The 19,751-nt window shown below is 50.2% G+C and overlaps 1 protein-coding gene across 1 annotated transcript in view; it reads right to left on the reverse strand.

Annotated features, from left to right (window-relative positions):
• The window catches only part of TNXB (tenascin XB), a 57,519-nt gene extending 42,534 nt beyond the window's left edge, over positions 1 to 14,985 (reverse strand). The window contains 3 exon segments of the mRNA XM_054569144.1: positions 364 to 2,016; positions 2,376 to 2,786; positions 14,800 to 14,985. Coding sequence (XP_054425119.1) covers positions 364 to 2,016; positions 2,376 to 2,778 — 2,056 coding nt within the window. The 5' untranslated portion in view covers positions 2,779 to 2,786; positions 14,800 to 14,985.
• Between the last annotated feature and the right edge of the window lie 4,766 nt (positions 14,986 to 19,751).

Raw genomic sequence — 19,751 nt, forward strand, 5'->3', positions numbered from 1 at the left:
TCAATCCCAGTTCCCACTGCTCTCTGGGGGCGGAGCAAAGCTGGCAGAGGCCTGAACAGGACCTAGGTTTCCTTCATCTTCCCTCCATTTGAGGAACACAGAATGTCCCTGAAAGCAACCAAAGGGCCCCCAACCTGCTCATAAGATATCTGAAAGCAGGTGCTGCCTGCAGGTACCCCATGGTTCTGCTGCGCCTGGTAGACACTGGCTCCCTAGCTCCTGTGACTGCCTACTCCCCCCACATATAACCTCCCTCCAATCTGCCTCCAGCTCCCTGGGCTCCAAGGCCTTAGGGTCCAGCCTTTCCACTGGCTCAGATTCCCAGTCCCTGACAGAGCATATTGGGGAGGGCTGCCCACTCACCTTCTCCGCAGTCCTCTCCTGCATAGCCCTCTTGGCAGATGCAGCTGCCCTCATGACACTCTCCTCGGCCACGGCAGCCCTCCGGGCATGTCTGGATGGCGCAGTCCGGGCCATGGAAGCCCTCAACGCATACACATTGGCCTGCGCGGCACAGTTCCCGAGGTCCGCAGCCCCCAGGGCAGGTGCTGGCAGGAGGCTCTTCCTGTCCACAGTCCTCCCCACTGTAGCCCGCGTGGCACACGCATGATCCCTGCACACAGTGCCCATGGCCCCGGCAGTTGGCCGGGCAGGTGCGGGTGGAGCAGGAAGGGCCAGTGTAGCCTGAGTAGCACACGCAGCGCCCATTATCACAGCGGCCACGCTGGTGGCAGTTGGAGGGGCAGGTACGGAGGCTGCAGTCCTCTCCAGCGTAGCCCTCCCAACAGGTGCACGCACCGTCCTGGCACGTGCCGCGCTGGCTGCAGTCTCCCGGGCACCGCCTCACGCCGCAGTCGTCGCCTGAGTAGTCGTCATCACACACACAGCGTCCGTCTAGGCACTGGCCATGGCCTCGGCAACCTCCCGGGCAGCTGAGTGAGCTGCAGTCCTCTCCCTCGTAGCCTATGTCGCACACACACACGCCATTCTCGCAGCGGCCGTGACCGCGACAATCACCTGGGCACTGACGGCTCCCGCAGTCCTCGCCCGTGAAGCCCGGGTTGCACACGCAGCGACCATCCATACAACGCCCACGCCCTCGACAGTTGCCAGGACAGGCGCGCGTGCCGCAGTCCCGGCCTGTATACCCAGGCCAACACACGCACCGGCCACTTTCGCAACGACCCCGGCCGCGACAGTCCCCAGGACAGCTGCGCACGCCGCAATCTTCGCCACTGTAGCCTGCGTTGCACACGCACACGCCCTTCTCACAACGCCCGCGGCCCCGACAGTTGCGCGTGCAGGCACGCGCACCGCAATCAGGGCCCGTGTACCCTGGCCAGCACACGCAGCGGCCATCCTCACAGTGGCCTCTTTGATTGCAGTCGCTGGGGCAGCTTCGCACTCCGCAATCGTCCCCGCTGTAGCCGGCGTCGCAGATACATTCTCCGTCCTCGCAGCGCCCGCGGCCCCGGCAGTCGTGCAGGCAAGTCCGTGTGCTGCAGTCCTCACCCGCGTACCCGGGCCAACATACGCAGCGACCGTCCACGCAGCGCCCACCTTCGCCACAGTTCCAAGGGCAAGTCCTCGAGCCACAGTCTTCGCCCGTGTAACCAGGGTCACAGACGCAGCGCCCATCCTCACAGCGCCCCCTCTCGCTGCAGCCTCGAGGGCATGAGCGCAGACTGCAGTCGTCACCCGAGAAGCCCAACCGGCACACGCACACGCCCTGCACGCAGCGCCCGCGTCCGTGGCAGTCCCCGGGGCAGGAGGGCCAGCCACAGCTGGGGCCGGTGTAGCCAGGGAAGCACACGCAGTGACCGCGGACACAGCGCCCCTGATCGTTGCAGTCATCGGGACAGGACCCGGAAGCAGAAGGTGGAGAGGAAGGGGACACTCCAGCGTCTACGGGGTCTGAGCAGGTTGGCCCACCCCAGCCTGGCTCGCAGGAGCAGGCACAGCGGCTCAAGTCAAATATGCCATGAAGACTGCAGAGGCTACGGACGTCAGTCTGGCCTGGAGTAAGAGCAAGGGGAGGGCCTCAGTCTCTTCCGGGGAGAATCTGAGCCCAGATAATGCTCCCTTGAGCTGCTCCCTCCAGGAGGGCCAGCCTCATTCCATAAGGCCATCTTAGCTTCTGGCTGCTCCTAGTCAATATATGTGGTCTCCCAGAACCCCAGAATACACTAGGGAGAAGAGGAGAGAGCTTACATCTAGCCAGGTTTCTCCCCTCTGCAAACTGTGCACTCACCAAGGAGGAGGAAGGGGTGCCTTTTTCTAATTCATACCCAGGTCCTTTATAGACTAGTGATGTCCACCCAACTCTTTGACTTGCCTCTTTTTCTGTGCCCCCTAATGTGTGGTCACCTGCTTACCTGTGCCAGCCTGGGCAGCAGCAGGACAACATCCCCCTGTGCACTGTTCCTTGAGCCCCTTCACCAGCTCCTCCAGGATCTCTAGACGGACCTTCAAGGACTGCACTTCTGAAGCAGAGACTGGGGGCTCAGTGCCTGGGGGACAGCCACAGCCAGTTGAAGGGGGCAGGTTAATGCGGTGGGTGAATACCACCTGCTTTTCCCCTCCTTCTACAGTGTGCTCATAAAGCTGAGAAGTGGGGTTCGCCCCTCTTGGTGCTGCTGTGCGGCCCCCTGGCTGAGGAGGGGGTCGTGGGGCGGGGAGTGTAATATTGGAGCGTGAAGAGAAAGGGCCTGCTCTGACTGTGCTCAGCAGCAGTAGGAGGGCCAGGCTGGAGGTTAGGGAATGCTGGGCTGGCATCATTTAGGAGGCTGCAAGGAAAGAGGGTAAGTGTGAGAGCAGTGTCACAGAGAAGACAAGGTGCCCCACCCAACACACACATTAACAACAGTCCCACCACCCGCAACTAATCTACCCAACTCACATGTATGTAAAAATCCACATTTAACCCAACCCTAAGGAATACCCTCCTTGGAGAGATTTGGTGTCTAACTCACTTTCTGATGTCATTTGTTTATCCTGCTCCCCATATCTTTTTACTGTTCCACCCATACCAGTCTTTTGTGTGTTCCGCTGACACTACAAACTTGCGTTATTAGCTTAAGGACCTTTGCACTGTATTTTTCCTCTGTCTGGGATGCTCTTCACTCAGCTCTTAAAGATGGGCTTCTTCTTGTTCAGATCTTAACTGATCTGTCATTGACACCTAGAGGCCTTCCTTGCTGCCCATCTGGAGCAGTCTTCCATTGCTCTCTACCGCAGTATCCCACTTACGCTCTTCATGGCATTCACTGCTGCCTGAGTCATCTGTGCGGGCACTTGTTTGTTCTCTTTCTCCCACTAGTAGAATGGAATAGAAGTGTGCAACTGTATGCCTGGGCCCACCACACAGGAGCTGTCCAACACATTTATGTTGAACGGATTAGTGGATGCATCTAAGGCCAGTCCTTCCACAAGCACCTGGATTCCAGAAGCTCCTACTTTCATCTCAGGAACCTTTAGATGCAGATTGTCCTCTCTCTTTTATTCAACCTCCCACTTTGCTCAACTAGGTCCCCCCCATCGGCTTTTATATGAGCTCCCAGTTTTTAAAAAGCCTTTTTCCTCAAGACTTATATTACCAAGTATCAAAACTTATTTTAAAGGTACTAGGAGACAGAATAGAATAGGGTCCAGAAACAGACCCACACATATATGGTCACCTGGTTAATGACAGAGGTATTATTACAATTAAGAGTGAATGGTCTCTTTTTAAAAGTATATTTTATTGATTATGCTATTACAGTTGTTCCATTTTTTTCTCCCTTTTATTCTCCTCAGTCCTGTACCCCCACCCACCAGCATTCCCCTTCCCTCTTAGTTTATGTCCATGGGCTGTACATATAACTTCTTTGGCTTCTCCATTTCCTATACTATCCTTAACCTCCCCCTGTCTTTTGTACCTACGATTTGTGCTTCGTATTCCCTGTACCTTTCCACCCATTCACTCCCCTCTCTCTCCCCACCAATAACCCTCCATGTGCTCTCCATTTCTGTGATTCTGTTCCTGTTCTAGTAGCTTGCTTAGTTTGTTTTTGCTTTTTTTTTTTTTAGGTTCAGTTTGTTGATAGCTGTGTTTGTTGCATTTTACTGTTCATAGTTTTGACCTTCTTTTTCTTAGATAAGTCCCTTTAACATTTCATATAATAAGGGCTTGGAGATGATGGACTCCTTAAACTTGACCTTCTCTGGGAAGCACTTCATCTGCCTTTCCATTCTAAATGATAGCTTTGCTGAATAGAGTAATCTTGGATGGAGGTCCTTGCCTTTCATGACTTTGAATACTTCTCTGCAGCTCCTTCTTGCCTGAAAGGTTGCTTTTGAGAAGTCAGCTGATAGTCTTATGGGAACTCCTCAGTAGGTAACTGTCTCCTTTTCTCTTGCTGCTTTTAAGATTCTCTCCTTATCTTTAACCCTGGGTAATGTAATTATGATGTGCCTTGGTGTGTGCTTCCTTGGGCCCACCTTCTTTGGGACTCTGAGCTTCCTGGACTTCCTGGAAGTCTATTTCCTTGGCTAGATTGGGGAAGTTCTCCATTATTTTTTCAAAAAAGTTTTCAATTTCTTGCTCCTCCTCTTTTCCTTCTGGCACCCCTATGATTCATATATCAGAACATTTAAAGTTGTTCTGGAGGTTCCTAAGCCTCTCCTCATGTTTTTGAATTCTTGTTTCTTCATTCTGTTCTGGTTGAATGTTTATTTCTTCCTTCTGCTCCCAATTGTTGATTTGAGTCCCAGTTTCCTTTCCTTCACTGTTGGTTCCCTGTATATTTTTCTTTATTTCACTTTGCATAGCCTTCACTTTTTCCTCTATTTTGCAAACATACTCAGCCATTTCTGTGAGCATTCTGATTACCAGTGTTTTAAATTCTGCATCTGATAGGTTGGCTATCTCTTCAGCACTTGTTTCCATTTATGAAACTTTGATCTGTTCTTTTTGGGGGGCCATATTTCTTTGTCTCAGTGTAGCTGTTACTGTAAGGGGTGGAGACCTGGGTATTCACCAGGGTGGGGCAACCCATCCATCTGTGTTATGACTCTGTATGTGGGGGAGGGGTCCAAGAGGGAACAATGCAGCTTGCTTGGCTCTTGGGCAGCATTCAGTCCCTTCCCCCACTACCCATAAGTGAATTGGGCCCTTCTGGTGCTGATTCCCAGGTGGATGGGTTTGTGTACATTCCAGGACCATGTGGGTCTCTCCAACGAACACTCCTGTGAGGCTGGGAGTTTCTCCCACTGCCTCAACACCCACAGGTTTTTACAGCCAGAGGTTTTGAGGCTTTTTTTCCCCCATGCTAGAAGTCTGGGTTGTGAGGTCTGTCTCGCTCTGCTGTTGTTCCTCCTGGTTTATCCACACACAGATGTGGGACTGCCAGCAGCCATCTCGCTCACCCAGTCCTCCAGCTGCAGCCTTGCTGTGTGTCCTCTCCACCCTGGCTCATTGTTTCCGCCCCTCCTACCAGTATAGATGAATGTTTCTTCTTTAACTGCTTCATTGTCAGACTTCGATACAGTTCAATTTTCTGGCAGTTCTGGTTTATTTTGCTTTTAAATTTGTTGTTGTCCTTTTGGTTGTGTGGGGATGCAAAGTGGCTCCATCTTGGTCAGAAGTCCTGAAAGGTCTTTTTGATAAATGGTGCTTTTTTCCAACTGAAAGTGCATGTGGAATAAACACCTATCTCTACCTTATGTCCACACACAGAAATTAATTTGAAATAAATCTAATGGACCTAATTTTCAAAGATAAAGCAATAACTTTCAGAACAATATCTTATAAAAGAAAATATAAGAGAATATCTTTATGACCTTGGAGTAAGCAAAGATTTCCTTAAAACCTAACCACACAAAATTTAACCATAAAAGATTTCACATAAAACTTAACCATAAAAAAAGTGATTGATACTTTGGATCCCATTGAAATTGATAACTTCTGGTCCTCAAAAGACACCATTAAGAGAATAAGAAGGAAAGCTATAGACTGGGAGAAAATATAGTTGACCCTTGAACAAAGTGGGGTTGAACTGCATAGGTCCACTTATATGCAGATTCTTTTCAGTTGACCTCCGCAGCTGAATTCCACCTTGTTCAAGGCTCAACTCTATGTGATATATCAGGGAAAAAAAATAGAGAAAGAGGTTTAAAATCTAAAATAAAGAACTTCAAAACAAAAACAAGTAAAAGGCAAGCAACCTAGTTTTTTAAATTGGCAATAAGAATACAGTATATCCAAAGGGCCAATAAACATGAAAAGGTGAATAACATCACTAGTAATCAGGGAAATGCAAATTAAAACCACAATGAGATGTCATCAAATATCCACCAGAATGGCTGCGATTAAAGGAACTGACATTACTCGACATTGGCAAGTGTATGAAGGTACTGGAACTCTCATCTATTGACAAAATGAGCATAAATTAGAACAACCACTTTGGAAAACTGGCAGTATCTACTAATTAAAGCACACAGCCTATAACCTGGCAATTCTACTTCTTGGTAAATATCTAATTGAAATGACTGCACATCCCCCAAACGACATATGAAAATGTTCATGAGATTTATTCATACTAGTCAAAACTGGGAACAACTCAAGAATCCATTAATAGTAAAATGGAGAAATAAATTGAAGCATTGTCATACAATGGAGTATTATACAGCGATGAAAATACCCTCTTGCCACATGGGACGTCATGAACAAATTGTATACGCATAATGCTGAGTAAAAGAAACCACATACGCACAACCATTTTCAGTGATGCTATTTTTATGAGTTTCTAAAAGCAAATCATTGCTTTTAGAAGATAGGCTAGGATTACTTTCAGGGATGATATTGACTGGGAGGAGTTATAAGGGGGGATTTCTGGAAATGTTTTGCACCTTGATCTGGGTGGTAGTTAAACAGATGCATATATATTCAAAAATTAATTGAGCTACACGCCTAAAATTTGTGCATGTCACTGTATGAAAGTCATATCTTAAAATAAAACAAAATACCTCCCCCAATCTCATATTCCCTCCAGCCACCACATATCTCTATCCTCTACTTCATGGCCAGTTTTCAAAGAAATTAATTAATCAATTGTACTTGGCTGTTTCTATTTCCCCTTTATCCAATTAAGGCCTCAAATGCACTCTCACCTGGCTCTACACCTCTTTTCAGCCCACCACACAGCCCCCCCCCACCAAGACCTCCCAATTATCTCAGTATCACAAAACCTAGGAGATATTTGTCTTCATCTTACCTAGTATCTGTCAAAATCACTAAACACTTTTGACTACATTTTCCATTTTAAACATTCTCTATCTCTGGACTTCTGGTCAAGAGAGCGGCATAGGTAAACATGGCTCACCTCCTCACACACCCACATCAAAATTACAACTAAAATATAGAACAACCATCACTCAGAACTGTCAGAAATCGAGTTGAATGGAAGTCTGACAACTACGGAATTAAAGAAACCACATCCATCTAGACTGGTACGAGAGGTGGAGATGCAGAACAGGCTACTCCCCACATCCACGGGTGGTGGATAAAAATTCAGGAGGGATATCTCAGGAGTGAGGAGTTCCAGCCTCACACAAGGCCCCCGAGCCCAGGGTTCCAGTGCCAAGAGGATAGGTTCCCATAACATCTGGCTGCAAAAACCAGCAGGGATTGAGTTGGAAGAAACTTCTGGAGCCCCAAGCAGTTCCCCTTAGAGAATCCACATACCAACTTACTCAGAATGACTGCCTCTGAGCTCCAGCACTAGGAGAGCAAGAACTTGAAAGGCACCAGTGGCATACAGAGAGAAAGAGAAGTGTCTGCCATCAAGGTGGAAGCTGGGGGATAGCTTCCTCCCAGAGGGAAAGACAGGCAGAGGCCACTGTCCCTTTTCTGAGCACCCTCCCCCCACCTACGCAGAGCCACAGGGCAGCAGGCAGGTGAGTTCCATATCTGAGACTCCATCAACCTGGCTAACACTGTTTGCTCCACCCTAGAGATCCTTGAGGCTCCATCCCACCCAACTTCCGGGCCCACCCAAACTGTTAACCATGACTTTTCCATATGAATAGCTGGTCTCATGCTTCACAACTTCCTAAACCCTATTAAACAAGCAACAGCCCGACTCAGTAAGCCCCTAGTCCTCGTACCTCTTGCTAAGTGTTCCCAGGCTTGGCACTAGCAGCAGCCAGCCTAGATTCACAGCTTGGCTTCACCTGGGAATCTCCAAGGCCAGCACAGTCAGCAGCCCTCTCAGATTGCTTTATAGCTCATGCAGGGTGGCCCCAGGCAGAACACAGGTTGGGGCTGACCTTGGCCTGTACCACCCGGTAAACCCCAGAGCCTGCACACCCAGTAGATACCTACAGACCATGTCGGAACATCATTTCCTTGCCCCTGCACAGCCAATCCTCCACAGAGGGAGGAGGTTGGTGGTCAGTGGTCACAGCCAGTCCTTGCAGCTGACTGGCCTGGGTAAATCCCTCCCATTGTCCTGACAACAGAAAGCAAGGCTAAACTACAAGAAGAGGGTGTACTCAGCCCACACAAAGGATGCACCTTAAGTACCCAGCTTGAGTGATAGGGGAGGCTGTGCCACTGGACCCTACCGCACTATGGCACACTACCAAGATACGGACTCAAAGCAGCTCTACCTAATACACAGAAACAGACACAGGGAGGCTGCCAAAATGAGGAGACAAAGAAACATGGCCCAAATGAAAGAATAGATCAAAACTCCAGAAAAAGAACTAAACAAAATGGAGATAAGCAATCTATCAGATGCAGAGTTCAAAACGTTGGTTACAAGGATGATGAAGGAACTCAGTGAGGACCTAAACAGCATAAAAAAGATCCAGTCAGAAATGAAGGATATACTAATTGAAATAAAGCACAATCTACAGGGAAACAACAGTAGAGTGGATGAAGGTGAGAATCAAATCAATGATTTGGAACAAAAGGAAGCAAAAAACAACCAATCAGAACAACAAGAAGAAAAAAGAATCTAAAAACACAAGGATAGTGTAAGCAGCCTCAAGAACAAGTTCAAGCATTTCAACATTCTCATCATAGCGGTACCAGAAGGAGAAACAAAAGAGCAAGAAATTGGAAGTCTATTTGAAAAAATAATAAAAGAAAACTTTCCTAATTTGGTGAAGGAAATAGACATACAAGTCCAGGAAGCACAGAGAGTGCCAAACAAGATGGATGCAAAGAGGTCCACTCTAAGGCACATCATAATTAAAATGCCAAAGGTTAGGGATAAACGGAGAGTCTTAAAAGCAGCAGGAGAAAAAGCGGTTAGTTACCTACAAGGGAGTTCCTCTAGGACTGTCAGCTGATTTCTCAAAAGAAACTTTGCAGGCTAGAAGGGGCTGAAAAGAAGTAGTCAAAGTCATGAAAGGCAGGGACCCTCAGCCAAGATTGCTTTACCCAGCAAAGCTACCATTTAGAATTGAAGGGCACCTAAAGAGCTCCTCAGACAAGAAAAAACTAAAGGAGTTCACCACAACCAAACCATTATTATATGAAATATTAAAGGGACTTATTTAAGAAAAAGAAGACCAAAACTATGAACAATAAAATGCCAATAAATACATATCTATCAACAACTGAATCTAAAAAACAAACTAAGCAAACAAGAAGAACAGGGACATGGATAGAATCGTGGCTATACAGAGAGTGATTTGATGATTGCCAGATGCGGGGAAGGGTGTAGGGGAAAGAGTGAAGAGGTGAGTGGATTAAGAATTACAAATAGGGCCCTGGCTGGTGTGGCTCACTGGATTGAGTGCTGGCCTGTGAACCAAAGGGTCACCGGTTCAATTGCAGTCAGGGCACATGCTTGGGTTGTGGACCAGGTCCCCAGTAGGGGCACATGCAAGAGACAACTGCACATTGATGTTTCTCTCTCTCTCTCTTTCTCCCTCCCTCCCCCGCTTCTAAAAATAAATAGATAAAATTTTTAAGAAAATAACTACAAATAGGTAGTTACACAATAGCCACAGGGATGTAAAATACAGTATAAGAAATGGAGTAGCCAAAGAACTTATATGCATGACTCATGGACATAAACAATGGTGTGGGAATTGCCTGAGGGAGTAGGGGGTGCTGGGTGGAGAGGGGGCAAAGGGGAAAAATTGAGGCAACTGTAATGGCATAATCAATAAAATATAATTTAAAAAAAAACATTCTCTATTTGTGCTATCAACATGGTAGCCAGGAGAAATATGTGGCTTGAACCCTTGACAGGTGGCAAGAATGACTGAATTTAATTCAGTACTTTTAACAAGCTCCCCAGGTGACTGTGGCGTGCAGCCAGAGTTGACCTACCGCTCTCGTCTCCCACCTAGAGACCTTCTTCCAGAACCATGGCTTTCATTTCCCAAGTAGACTCCAATTTATAAATCAGCCTAGTCATCTCCTCTTAACTCTAAGCAATATATCCAACTGCCTACTTGGCACCTCTTCTGGAGCACTCCAAATTCAGGATGTCTGAAATGGAACTCATGATCGTCCTTCCGAACCCCATCCACTCTCAGTGTTCTCTGCTGAGTTATGGCCTCATCATTCATCCAGCTTTACAAGCCAGAAATCTAACAGCCCATTCAACACCATCATATTTCATCATATTTCCCCATATTTTCTTGTAAACATCTCTTTAGTTTGATTATTTCTCTCCCTCTTATCAATGTTAGAGACCAGCCTCCAATCCACCTTTTGCTTCACAACTGAACTTGCCTCCTGGTTAGTCCCTCTGCTCCCACTCTTGCCCCTTACAATCCTGAAAAAGCAACTAGGATGCCCCTCTCCCCCTAAAGACTCTGCAATGTCTCTCTGATGGATTCTCTTCAAACACTGCCAGCCAGCCCTGCATCATCTGGCCTGCTGACTCTTCCCACCTCAACTTCCACAACACTCCCCTCCCTCTCTCCATTCCAGTTCCACTGGCCTTCTGTAAGTCCCACATTGTCTTCCCAGCCCCAGACCTTTGTATGTGTGGTTCCTTCCATGTGGCCCGCTCTTCCCTTTTCTATTGGCCTCATCATCCTTCAGGGCTCAGCCCCACATCACTTCCTCAGGAAGCTTTCCTGCCCAGGTCAGGTCCCCCTATCATGTGCTATTGCAGCACCATGCAACTCTCACTTGTAGCATTTACAAAATTTTGAAATCACAGATTTACTTGTGATATTATTTTATTACTTTCTTGCCCATACTCTGTCTTGCCCGCTAACCTGTACAGTCCACGGTGGTGGCACGGCACCTGTGTTTATTTATTTCTTGGTTGCATCTGTGCTCAATAAATACTTATTGACTATACGATAAAATGAAAAGTTCAATTTAAGCCCAAGACTAGAGTCAGAGCTCACACCAAGGATAGGACCAAAGTCAGAGCTAGGATCACAGAGTATCTGGGACTGGAAGATGGTTAGAAACAGCAGCTTGGGCAGAGTGCAGGCCACGTGTGGATCCTGGAAGACCCAGCGGGTACAAACGCTTTGGAGAATTGTTTGGCAGACTCTACTGAAGCTATATGCAAACCCTATGACCCAGCAATTCCACTTCTAGGAATATACTGACCATAACATTAATGTTCATAGTAGCCTCAAACTGGGAACTGTCCAAATGTCTCACATCAGTGGACTGGATTAAATAAAGTGGATTATTCACACAGTGGAATGAAATAAAGCAATGAGACAACTACGGCTGTATGCAATCACATGGATGGCTCTTACTAATACAGGGTTGAGCAAACACAGCCAGACACAAACGAGAACCTGCTGAAAATTTCTATTTATGTGAGGTTTGAGGAGCAACAACACTAAGCTGCAGTGCTACAAGTCAGAAGTGTGGTACTTTTGGGGGCATGGTGGGGAAATTCTGAGGTGCTAAGAATGTCCTATTTTGCCTTGACCCAAGCGGCTCAGTTGACTGGGCGTTGTCCTGCCAAGTGGAAGATCAAGTCCACCCCCAGCCAGGGCACGTGCTTGGGTTGCAGGTTCATCTGGTCCAGTCAGGGCAGGTACGAGAGGCAACCGATTGATGTTTCTCTCCCTCTTTCTCCCACCCTTTCTCTCTCTAAAAATAAAAAAAATCTTTTTTTTTGTTTTTTAAGAATGTCCTATTTCTTGATTGAGGTGCTGATTACACAGTTGTGTTTGTGGAATTCACTGAGATGAGCGCTGAGGAGCACAGGAAGAGAAGGTTTAGAGGAGAGGTAGTGGATGCTCAGGGTGAGCCAGGAGTGTGCAGGGGGTGGCCCAAGTTCCGTTCAGGAAAAGGGCTAAAGAGAGGTGTGAACTGTGGCTCTTCCAGACCTGAGAGGCTGATGAGAAAAAGGGCAGGGGGAGGGGTGGAAATGCTGACTGGAGGGGAGGAGGGGACAGTGCTTGCACCTTCCTCCCACATACACACATTTACTGACTTCCTACTCCTAAGCTTTTCCTCTATGTCTGAGGAGAAGGAGTTTTCAGGACTACTCGCCATCACACAGGACTGCCAGACCACAAAAGACAAAAGGGAGCTCGACAACAGAGATGGAACATGTGTGCACTGAGTGCACCCTGCCCAAGAAAGGGCAGGTGAAGAGGTCTGATACACAGAGCTGCCGTTCCTTGCTCCCCCCATCCTGTCTCTCAGCTTGGGGTGCAGCCTTGGGTATGAGGTGGGTACTTACCCTCAAATCCTGTCACCCTGTGTCTAAGGCCATGTAAGTCACAGGGGGCATGCACACATACAAATACATGTACACATATACTTGTGTGTACTCATCCACAAATACAAATATAGCCTGCATCTTTATAGATGGGTGTGTGCGTGTGTACACACACACACACACACACACACAAACCCCCCTCTCCTTCACGGTCCTCCACACTCAGAGCGCTGATTTCTTCTTGGCTCTGAAGGCAGCTATGTGAGTCAAAGAACTTAGCTGGAGTGAGAATCAAATGGGAGGCCCTTCCTGAGGGGGAACAAGGAGGCTACCAGGGCCCCACTCCTCTGGAGGCCTTTGGGAGCTGTCCAGTATCCCCCCCTCCCCCGCTGTCCCCAGCCCACCAGATCCCATGTCTTTCCCCGTGTGGCGGGGAGGGGGGAGTCTGCAGCAGGAAGCAGGAAAGTAGGGAGGCTGGTCTGAGTGCAGGAGGGGCCCCCACCGGCTACACCCCCAGAGCCTCCTTCCCAACCTCTCCTGCCCTGTCACCACCACCCTCCAGGCCCCACTTCCAGCTCCTGGAAGACTTCCCCTCTTCTCTCAGCACTAGGACAGCAAGGAACTTGGGTGTCTTGTTGTCTTTCTGGCTTCATGCCCCAACTGCAATGCCGGGGAGCCTTTCTGCAGCGGAGAGGGGAACCGGAGAGGGGAGCGTGCCCTCTCCCTCTTGGTACCCTCCCCATGGCTGGAGGGCTGGCAGGGGTCAGGGCATCTTCCCAAGGCGTGACTCAGCGGGCAGGGTATTCACGTTGTGGCCAACTCTGACACTTCACTCATCGGGGACTCTAGGTCCTAAGAGGTGGAGAGAGGAGCTGGCTTCCATGAGGGATGTTCCATGAGAGATGTCCCCACGCCTCCCTTTGCCTCTCATGCCACATGACGGGTGGAGGTAGGAGGATTCCAGGAATGTGAGAGAAAGGAAGATGAGGGGCGTCCAAATACTGAGTTGGAGCCAGGTGGCAAGTAGGTGCCAGGCAGGGCCACGTTGGGGACCCGATGTCCCATATTCCGGGGAGCTAATTGGCCAGCAAACGGAAACATTAAGAGACAGGATTTCCAAACCACCCCCAACCCCCGGCGCGGGGGCAGTGAGAGACAGGAAGGCAGGTTTTGGTTCTGCATGGAGTGACCAGGGCTCAAGAGCAAGGAAGTTTGAGGAATTGAGGCGCTAGGTCCCCAGGAATTTGGAGACTGGCCTGGGGAAGAGGGGAAGAGGCTGGGGATCTGGGAAGTGGGCAGAGACTGGAAAGGGGCAGACAGCAGCTGCTGTGTTTCCGAGTTGCTTCCCAGTAGTTCCTTTCAGTTCATTTCCAGTTGTTTCCAAGCCATGACATTCTTTCCAGGCAAGATAAGGGGCCCACCCACCCCACCCCGGGTGTGTCACGTGTATGGGGGGAGGGAGGTTCAAACAGACTGAAGCAGGGGGGAGCTTGGAAGGGGATTGAGGATGGAGCCTTTGTGCCCCTAGAGGCATCTCTCAGTCATCCCAGCCCTGCTGAACCGTGAGTCATGGGCGCAGAGCTCTCGGCCAAGAATAAGTTTTAGGATCCTCTCTGCAGGCTCTATGCCCATCCCAGACCTGAGAGTCCTGACTCTGCTCCATTCCAGCATTTCCTAAAGGCTCAAGACCCCCAGCCCTCCCTCCCAGGCGCTGCCACCCACGTGCTATCACCTGGCAGTCCCCATCTGGATGCCCTAAGCAGCTTTCTCTGGCACCTTCCTGGGCTTGGGCTCAGCTGCTCCAGCCAGAGCACTTGGGGTTCCTCCAGCTCAGCCAGCCCCTGCTTTCCCACAGCACCTCTGCGGTCCAGAGCCCCACTTCACGGATAACCACCTTCACCCTGGTGCTGCCACCTGATCCAGTCCACCCCTCTACCCATGAACTAACCTTCCTCCCCGCTGCTCCCTCTACAGGGAGTCCAGTCCCCAGTACAGAGTCCTATTTTCACTGCACCGACACGAAGTCCCTTCGGTGGGAGGGTCCCTTGAGAGTGATTGTGCCAACCCTTGCCTGGGATATAGGGATAGGCTAGAGCCCCCACATCTCCCAACTCTTCCCTTGGTCTCCCCAGAGCTCTCTGTTCCTTACCTGAGCAATGAGCAACTGCAGTGGCTCTGCACCTGTTCTCTCCCCAGCCTCAGGAGCTGGGCCCTCAGGGAAGGGCAGGGTGGGATTCCCTTGGCAGCCCTGAGCTCCTGGGTATCCCTTGCTTGTTCCCTGCAGCAGGGCTCACTGAGCCACAGCCCGTCTATCTAGGCAGCCAGCGACAGTGAGAAGGAGGGAGGCTGTAGCGAGCAGGGGGAGGAGAAGGGGAGGAACAGCATGAGGTCAGGGAGGGGAGCGGAGATAGGGCAGGTCCTCCCACCCATCCCAGGCCCTCCAATGTCATCACATGCCCCTCCTCTCCTCCCGACTCACCGCTGGTCCCCTCTGTCTGGGATCAGAGTCCCACAATACCCTCACCTTGCCCCCCTGCGTCCCTGTTACTACCTCCTGTGTCCTTTCCCCATCCCATTCTTACTCTTCTTCCCCAGCCTAATTTTTGCCCAATTTGACATCCTCCCCACCCTTGTGCTATTCCCCTGCACCCATTTCTCCACCTGTTGCTCCTGCTCTCAAACCTGCTTTCTCCTTGCTACCAACAACCTTCCCCACAGACAGCCCCTCTGCTTTCCTTTGCGGCACCTCTCCTCCCACCTCTTCCCAGCTGCCACACTGCTCCCCGTGTGGCGCTAGCACTGCTCTTGTCCCCGACCAATTCTCTCCTGAGGGCATGAGGCAGAAGGAAACTTCCCTCCCCAGCACAGGGCCTTTTCAGGGTCTCCTTGTTCCCACCTGCACCCTGCCTGCTGATAGGTGGTCTTTCTTCTGCGCTCCCCTGCCCTATGCTGCCTTTCCTGCCTGCTCAGCCCACCTCCTCTACTCCGATGAGATCACCGCCCCCTTTTTACTCTCCTACTTCAGCAAATTTCTAGACTAATGGCAGGTGAGCCTGGGCAGTGGCTGAACACCAGGACGTAGATTTGGGAAGACAGTTGGGGTTCAGTGGAGACAAGGAAGAGGCCTGAAAATTAGGAGGAAGGCTTAGTTAAGGACAGCCAGAGGCAGGAGGCGGGTATGGGGGAAAATCTGTGGAGAGCAGAAGGGGCTAACATCTGGTGGCTACAGGGAAGGAGGAGCAGGGTAGGGCGAGTTGGGGGCTGGAGGAAAAAGGCACTCTGATCTCAAGTAGAGACTGAAAGACCAACACGAGGGTGGGCATCAGACACACGCCACATATGGCTGCTTGCCGTTTCTCTGGCCTCCTTTCCCCAGGTCCTTGCTGCCCTGATGAGGGGCTGTAAAAGGAGACTTATCACAAGAGGAGACAGGCTGAGGGAGACTCCACACCAGGTTTCAGTGAGGAGAGTTCTAGCTACCCTACCAAACACCTCACTGCTGAGACCTGCCAAGTCACAAATGAAAGGGACGTGCAGGACCCTGTATGTGCCAGATTCTGCCTCTCGGTTTGGGGCACAGCTGTCCACAGCCTGGTCACAGGTGTGCAGTGTCCCTAGGTCAGGATACACGAGGCTAGACAAGATGGGTGGTGAGGCCCCTGTGGCTGGGGACAGGCTTGTATGGACTCTCATTGGGTGTCTCAGTGTCTGGGTGTGTGTGTGTGTGTGTGTGTTTTTCCTGGCTTTGATGAGGAAAATGAAGTCAGAATCTTGGATGGAGCTGGACGCAGCTTCCTTCCGCTGCCTTGGCCCGAGGCCCCCACAGCTTCCCAGAGATCTCTGGGCGCGGGTGGGGGGAAAGTAGGTCCAGGGTGAGGGTCAGAAACAGTACAACACAGGGAGAGAAGGCTGCAGAGATGGTTTTCTCTGATACCCCAGATTTCAGCAATTCTGTCTCATGGTCATACCCATTTTCTCAGCTCTGTGCCTTATATTTTGGTTTTATTATTTAGGAAGTATGGCCACCATAAGTATAGTTGCCCAGAGAGAGGCCAGGAGACCCTGGAGAGGAGCAGGAGCTGGAAGGATGGCCCTGGGGTGTCCTGGAAGTCCCCTGCTGAGATTCCGGACATGGACGAGCTTACAATGCATTGGAGGAAGCCACTGGAAGCCTGACAGACATTATTTCAGTTCTGAGATAATCACTGCCTAAGATTTGATTGCCCTGGATTGGAAACCCAGAGCAATAAAAATCTCAAAGCCCCTGAATTTCAGGCTTTTGTGTCTCCCCAGGAGTTCATGTCTCACATGTTTGCATCTCATCAGGAAAGCACCAGGTCTTGCATAGGGCAGGTGCCTGCTAAGTGCTCCTCAGTACTGAATTGTGAGGCATGCTCTCCCTCTTGGGGGCACCCCTGTGCTTTTCCCTTCCCCATCTCCTTCCCTCCTGGCATAATACCTTTGCCCTTCTCTCTCCTAAGCACCAAGTGCCGTTCTTCTGCCTCTGTAACTTGTTTCCTGAGCCTGCAAAGCCCAGCTGGCTCACTTCTACCCCTGCAACTTTCTTCATAAACTTTCTATTAAAAAAAAAAACTGAATTGTGAAAGGGCTGGAAGAGAACGGTAGGGAAAGAGTGTCTGCTAGAGAGCCCCAGGTGTGAAGGCAGGAATGCGCAGTGGTCAGAACACGGTCGCCTTCTCTGAGGGGCTCCAGGTGACAGGCAGGCAGGGGCCCTGCCACGACTGTCCTCATGCTCTGGCTGTTCTCTGAATCCTCAGTCCAGTGTTTTCAGCTCCAGGCCTCCATCCTTGAATGAACTTCCAAGTTCCTGTCCTGACCTCAAGAGAACAAGGGATAAAAGACACAGAAAGGAAAGGGAAAAGAAGGGAAGGAAGACAAAGAAGAGTAAGGGCAAATTAAGGACAAGGACCAAAGAAGAAGGAGAAGGGAAGACAGACCAGGGGCTGTGACCCAAGGAAGCAGTCCCCAAGAGGGGAAAGATGGAGAACATTTGTACATAAGCTTCCTAAAAACCACTTTCCTACACAGCGTGGGCACTTTATTAAATGGAGATTCAGAGATGACAAGTAAAGTTGGGCCTCCGCCCAGGTTTTCTTATTCCAAAGCCTGTATTCTCTCCCTTCCCCAAAGAGAAGCCCTGGAAAAACTGAAGACTTAAGGCAGACCCAAATGAAGGGGCCCCTGGAAGGACTTGTCTGAGAAGGAAGAGTGGATGATCTGGATTTCTAAAACTTCTTGCTGTGTCGTTATTAAATAGATTCAGTTAGAAGAAATTGCCTAGTATCACACAGGGGAACCAGCATTTCACTGAGATTTGGGGTTGGGAGATGGAAAGGGAACATGTGGAGGTAAGACTGCCTTTGAGATGAAGACGGGAGAGGAGTAAGAGGCTCAGGCTGAATGGAGCCAAGACAGCCACAGGGAGAAAGATTTGGACCCTCGGAACTTCCTTTGCCTGCAGACATGGGTGTGGGGAGAAGGGAGGAGGAAGGACATTTCTATCTCATGACAAAAGAAAGTCACACAATTGTTTTGTTCTTTGCTCTGGGGCGGGTGGGCGCCCATATTTACCAGAGAGACTGAGGTCGCTGTGGCAACCACACATCTGGGCCCCAGAATCCAGATGTGCCGTATCCAGAAGCCATAGCACAACGATGAGGCAAACATTAGGCTCTCAAGTCCTGGCCCCCACAGCTGGGGAGAGCACAGAGGACTGGAGTGGGAAGTGAAGGCAGGGGAAGGCTGAAGTGGGGAGAAGAGAGGAAGTCATGGAGAGGGACAAGGAATGTGGACAAAGCAGTGGAAAGGGAGAAGGGGGCAGGGTGGCATGAAAAGGGAGAAGGCAGCACAGGCTCAGCAGGAGGTAAGAAGACCAAGAGAAAAGAAAGGGAGGAGAGGGAAGCAGAGGGGGAGGAAGGAAAAAACGTAAAGAAGCAAGAAACAAAAAGATGAACAAAGAATGATGGGTCAAAAGGAGGTGGTTCCTGGTGGAGGTAGAGGGCAAAAAAAAAAAAAAAAAAAAAAAAAGCAGGAAAGAAATCTAGAGAAAAGAGAAGGAGAAACAATGGGTCAGGGGTTATAAGAACAAAAGGCAAGATCCTGAGGAAAGAAAGCAGCAGGCCAGGAAGACAGAGGGCTTGTAACAGGAAGGGCCAACAGGAGGTACAGGAGTGACAGTGGCTGGCAGGCTGAGGTGGCTTTGGATAGGGGCTGAGGCTGGAGATCCTCAAGGGCCCAGAGGGTAGCAGCCCAGAGACTGCTCTGCCTCAACCCCCAAGGCAAAGCCACCCTCTACATCTCTTACCTTCCTACCACTCACTCTCTCAGCCAAGGGTCTCCCAGTTCACACCAAAGTACAGCTGTCTCTTGCCACTCAGCCACAGGAGCCACACGCCCCACCCCAGGGCCCCCAGTGTGACATGGCCACATTTCAAGCACTTTTCTGAGCCAGGGTCAGGAAAGACAAAGAGCAATGGGACAATGACACAGTGATGGACCCAGACAGGTAAAAAAGCAGACCAGAGGAGGAAAGGACAATGTAAATGAAACAAGGAGCAGGGATGAGGAAAAAGGTGTGTCTACTATGAACCAGACACTGTGAACAGCATCTTTCTCCTTCACATCAAAAATGAAAAGCAGGTAGAGTCTTCCTATTTAGCAGATGAGGAAAATAAAGCTTAAGAGTTACACAGCAAGAATGTCCACTGAGAATTGCCAACTCAGGTGATCCCTGTTCTTGCACTCACAGCCTGGATAAGTCTGATAAGGTCCGAGGGACCCCAGGACAGGAAGTGCTGGCTGAGGAGCCAGGGCTATTCTCGAGGGGAAAGAGCCCTAGTTCCAGGTTGCCAGAGTTACTCTGTTTTCACCCCAAACACAGCAATGGAGCGGGGGAGCCTGACTGGACACGTGAGGTTCTTTCTCCTCCCTCAGGCCTGGGCTTGTGGCCCGGGTGGCCTCATCCAGTCATCTGGGCGCTGAGCCCAGGCCCAGCCCACACCCTCCAGCTGACCCAGGACACACTCCTGCAGGAGTCAGAGGCGATGCTGGGCAGGAGCCACTGAGGGATCCCCACAGACT

Source organism: Pteronotus mesoamericanus, unplaced genomic scaffold, assembly GCF_021234165.1.
Source record: "Pteronotus mesoamericanus isolate MK-2021 breed Mesoamerican mustached bat unplaced genomic scaffold, CSHL_Meso_final contig_20, whole genome shotgun sequence".
In the NCBI taxonomy this organism is placed as follows: domain Eukaryota; kingdom Metazoa; phylum Chordata; class Mammalia; order Chiroptera; family Mormoopidae; genus Pteronotus; species Pteronotus mesoamericanus.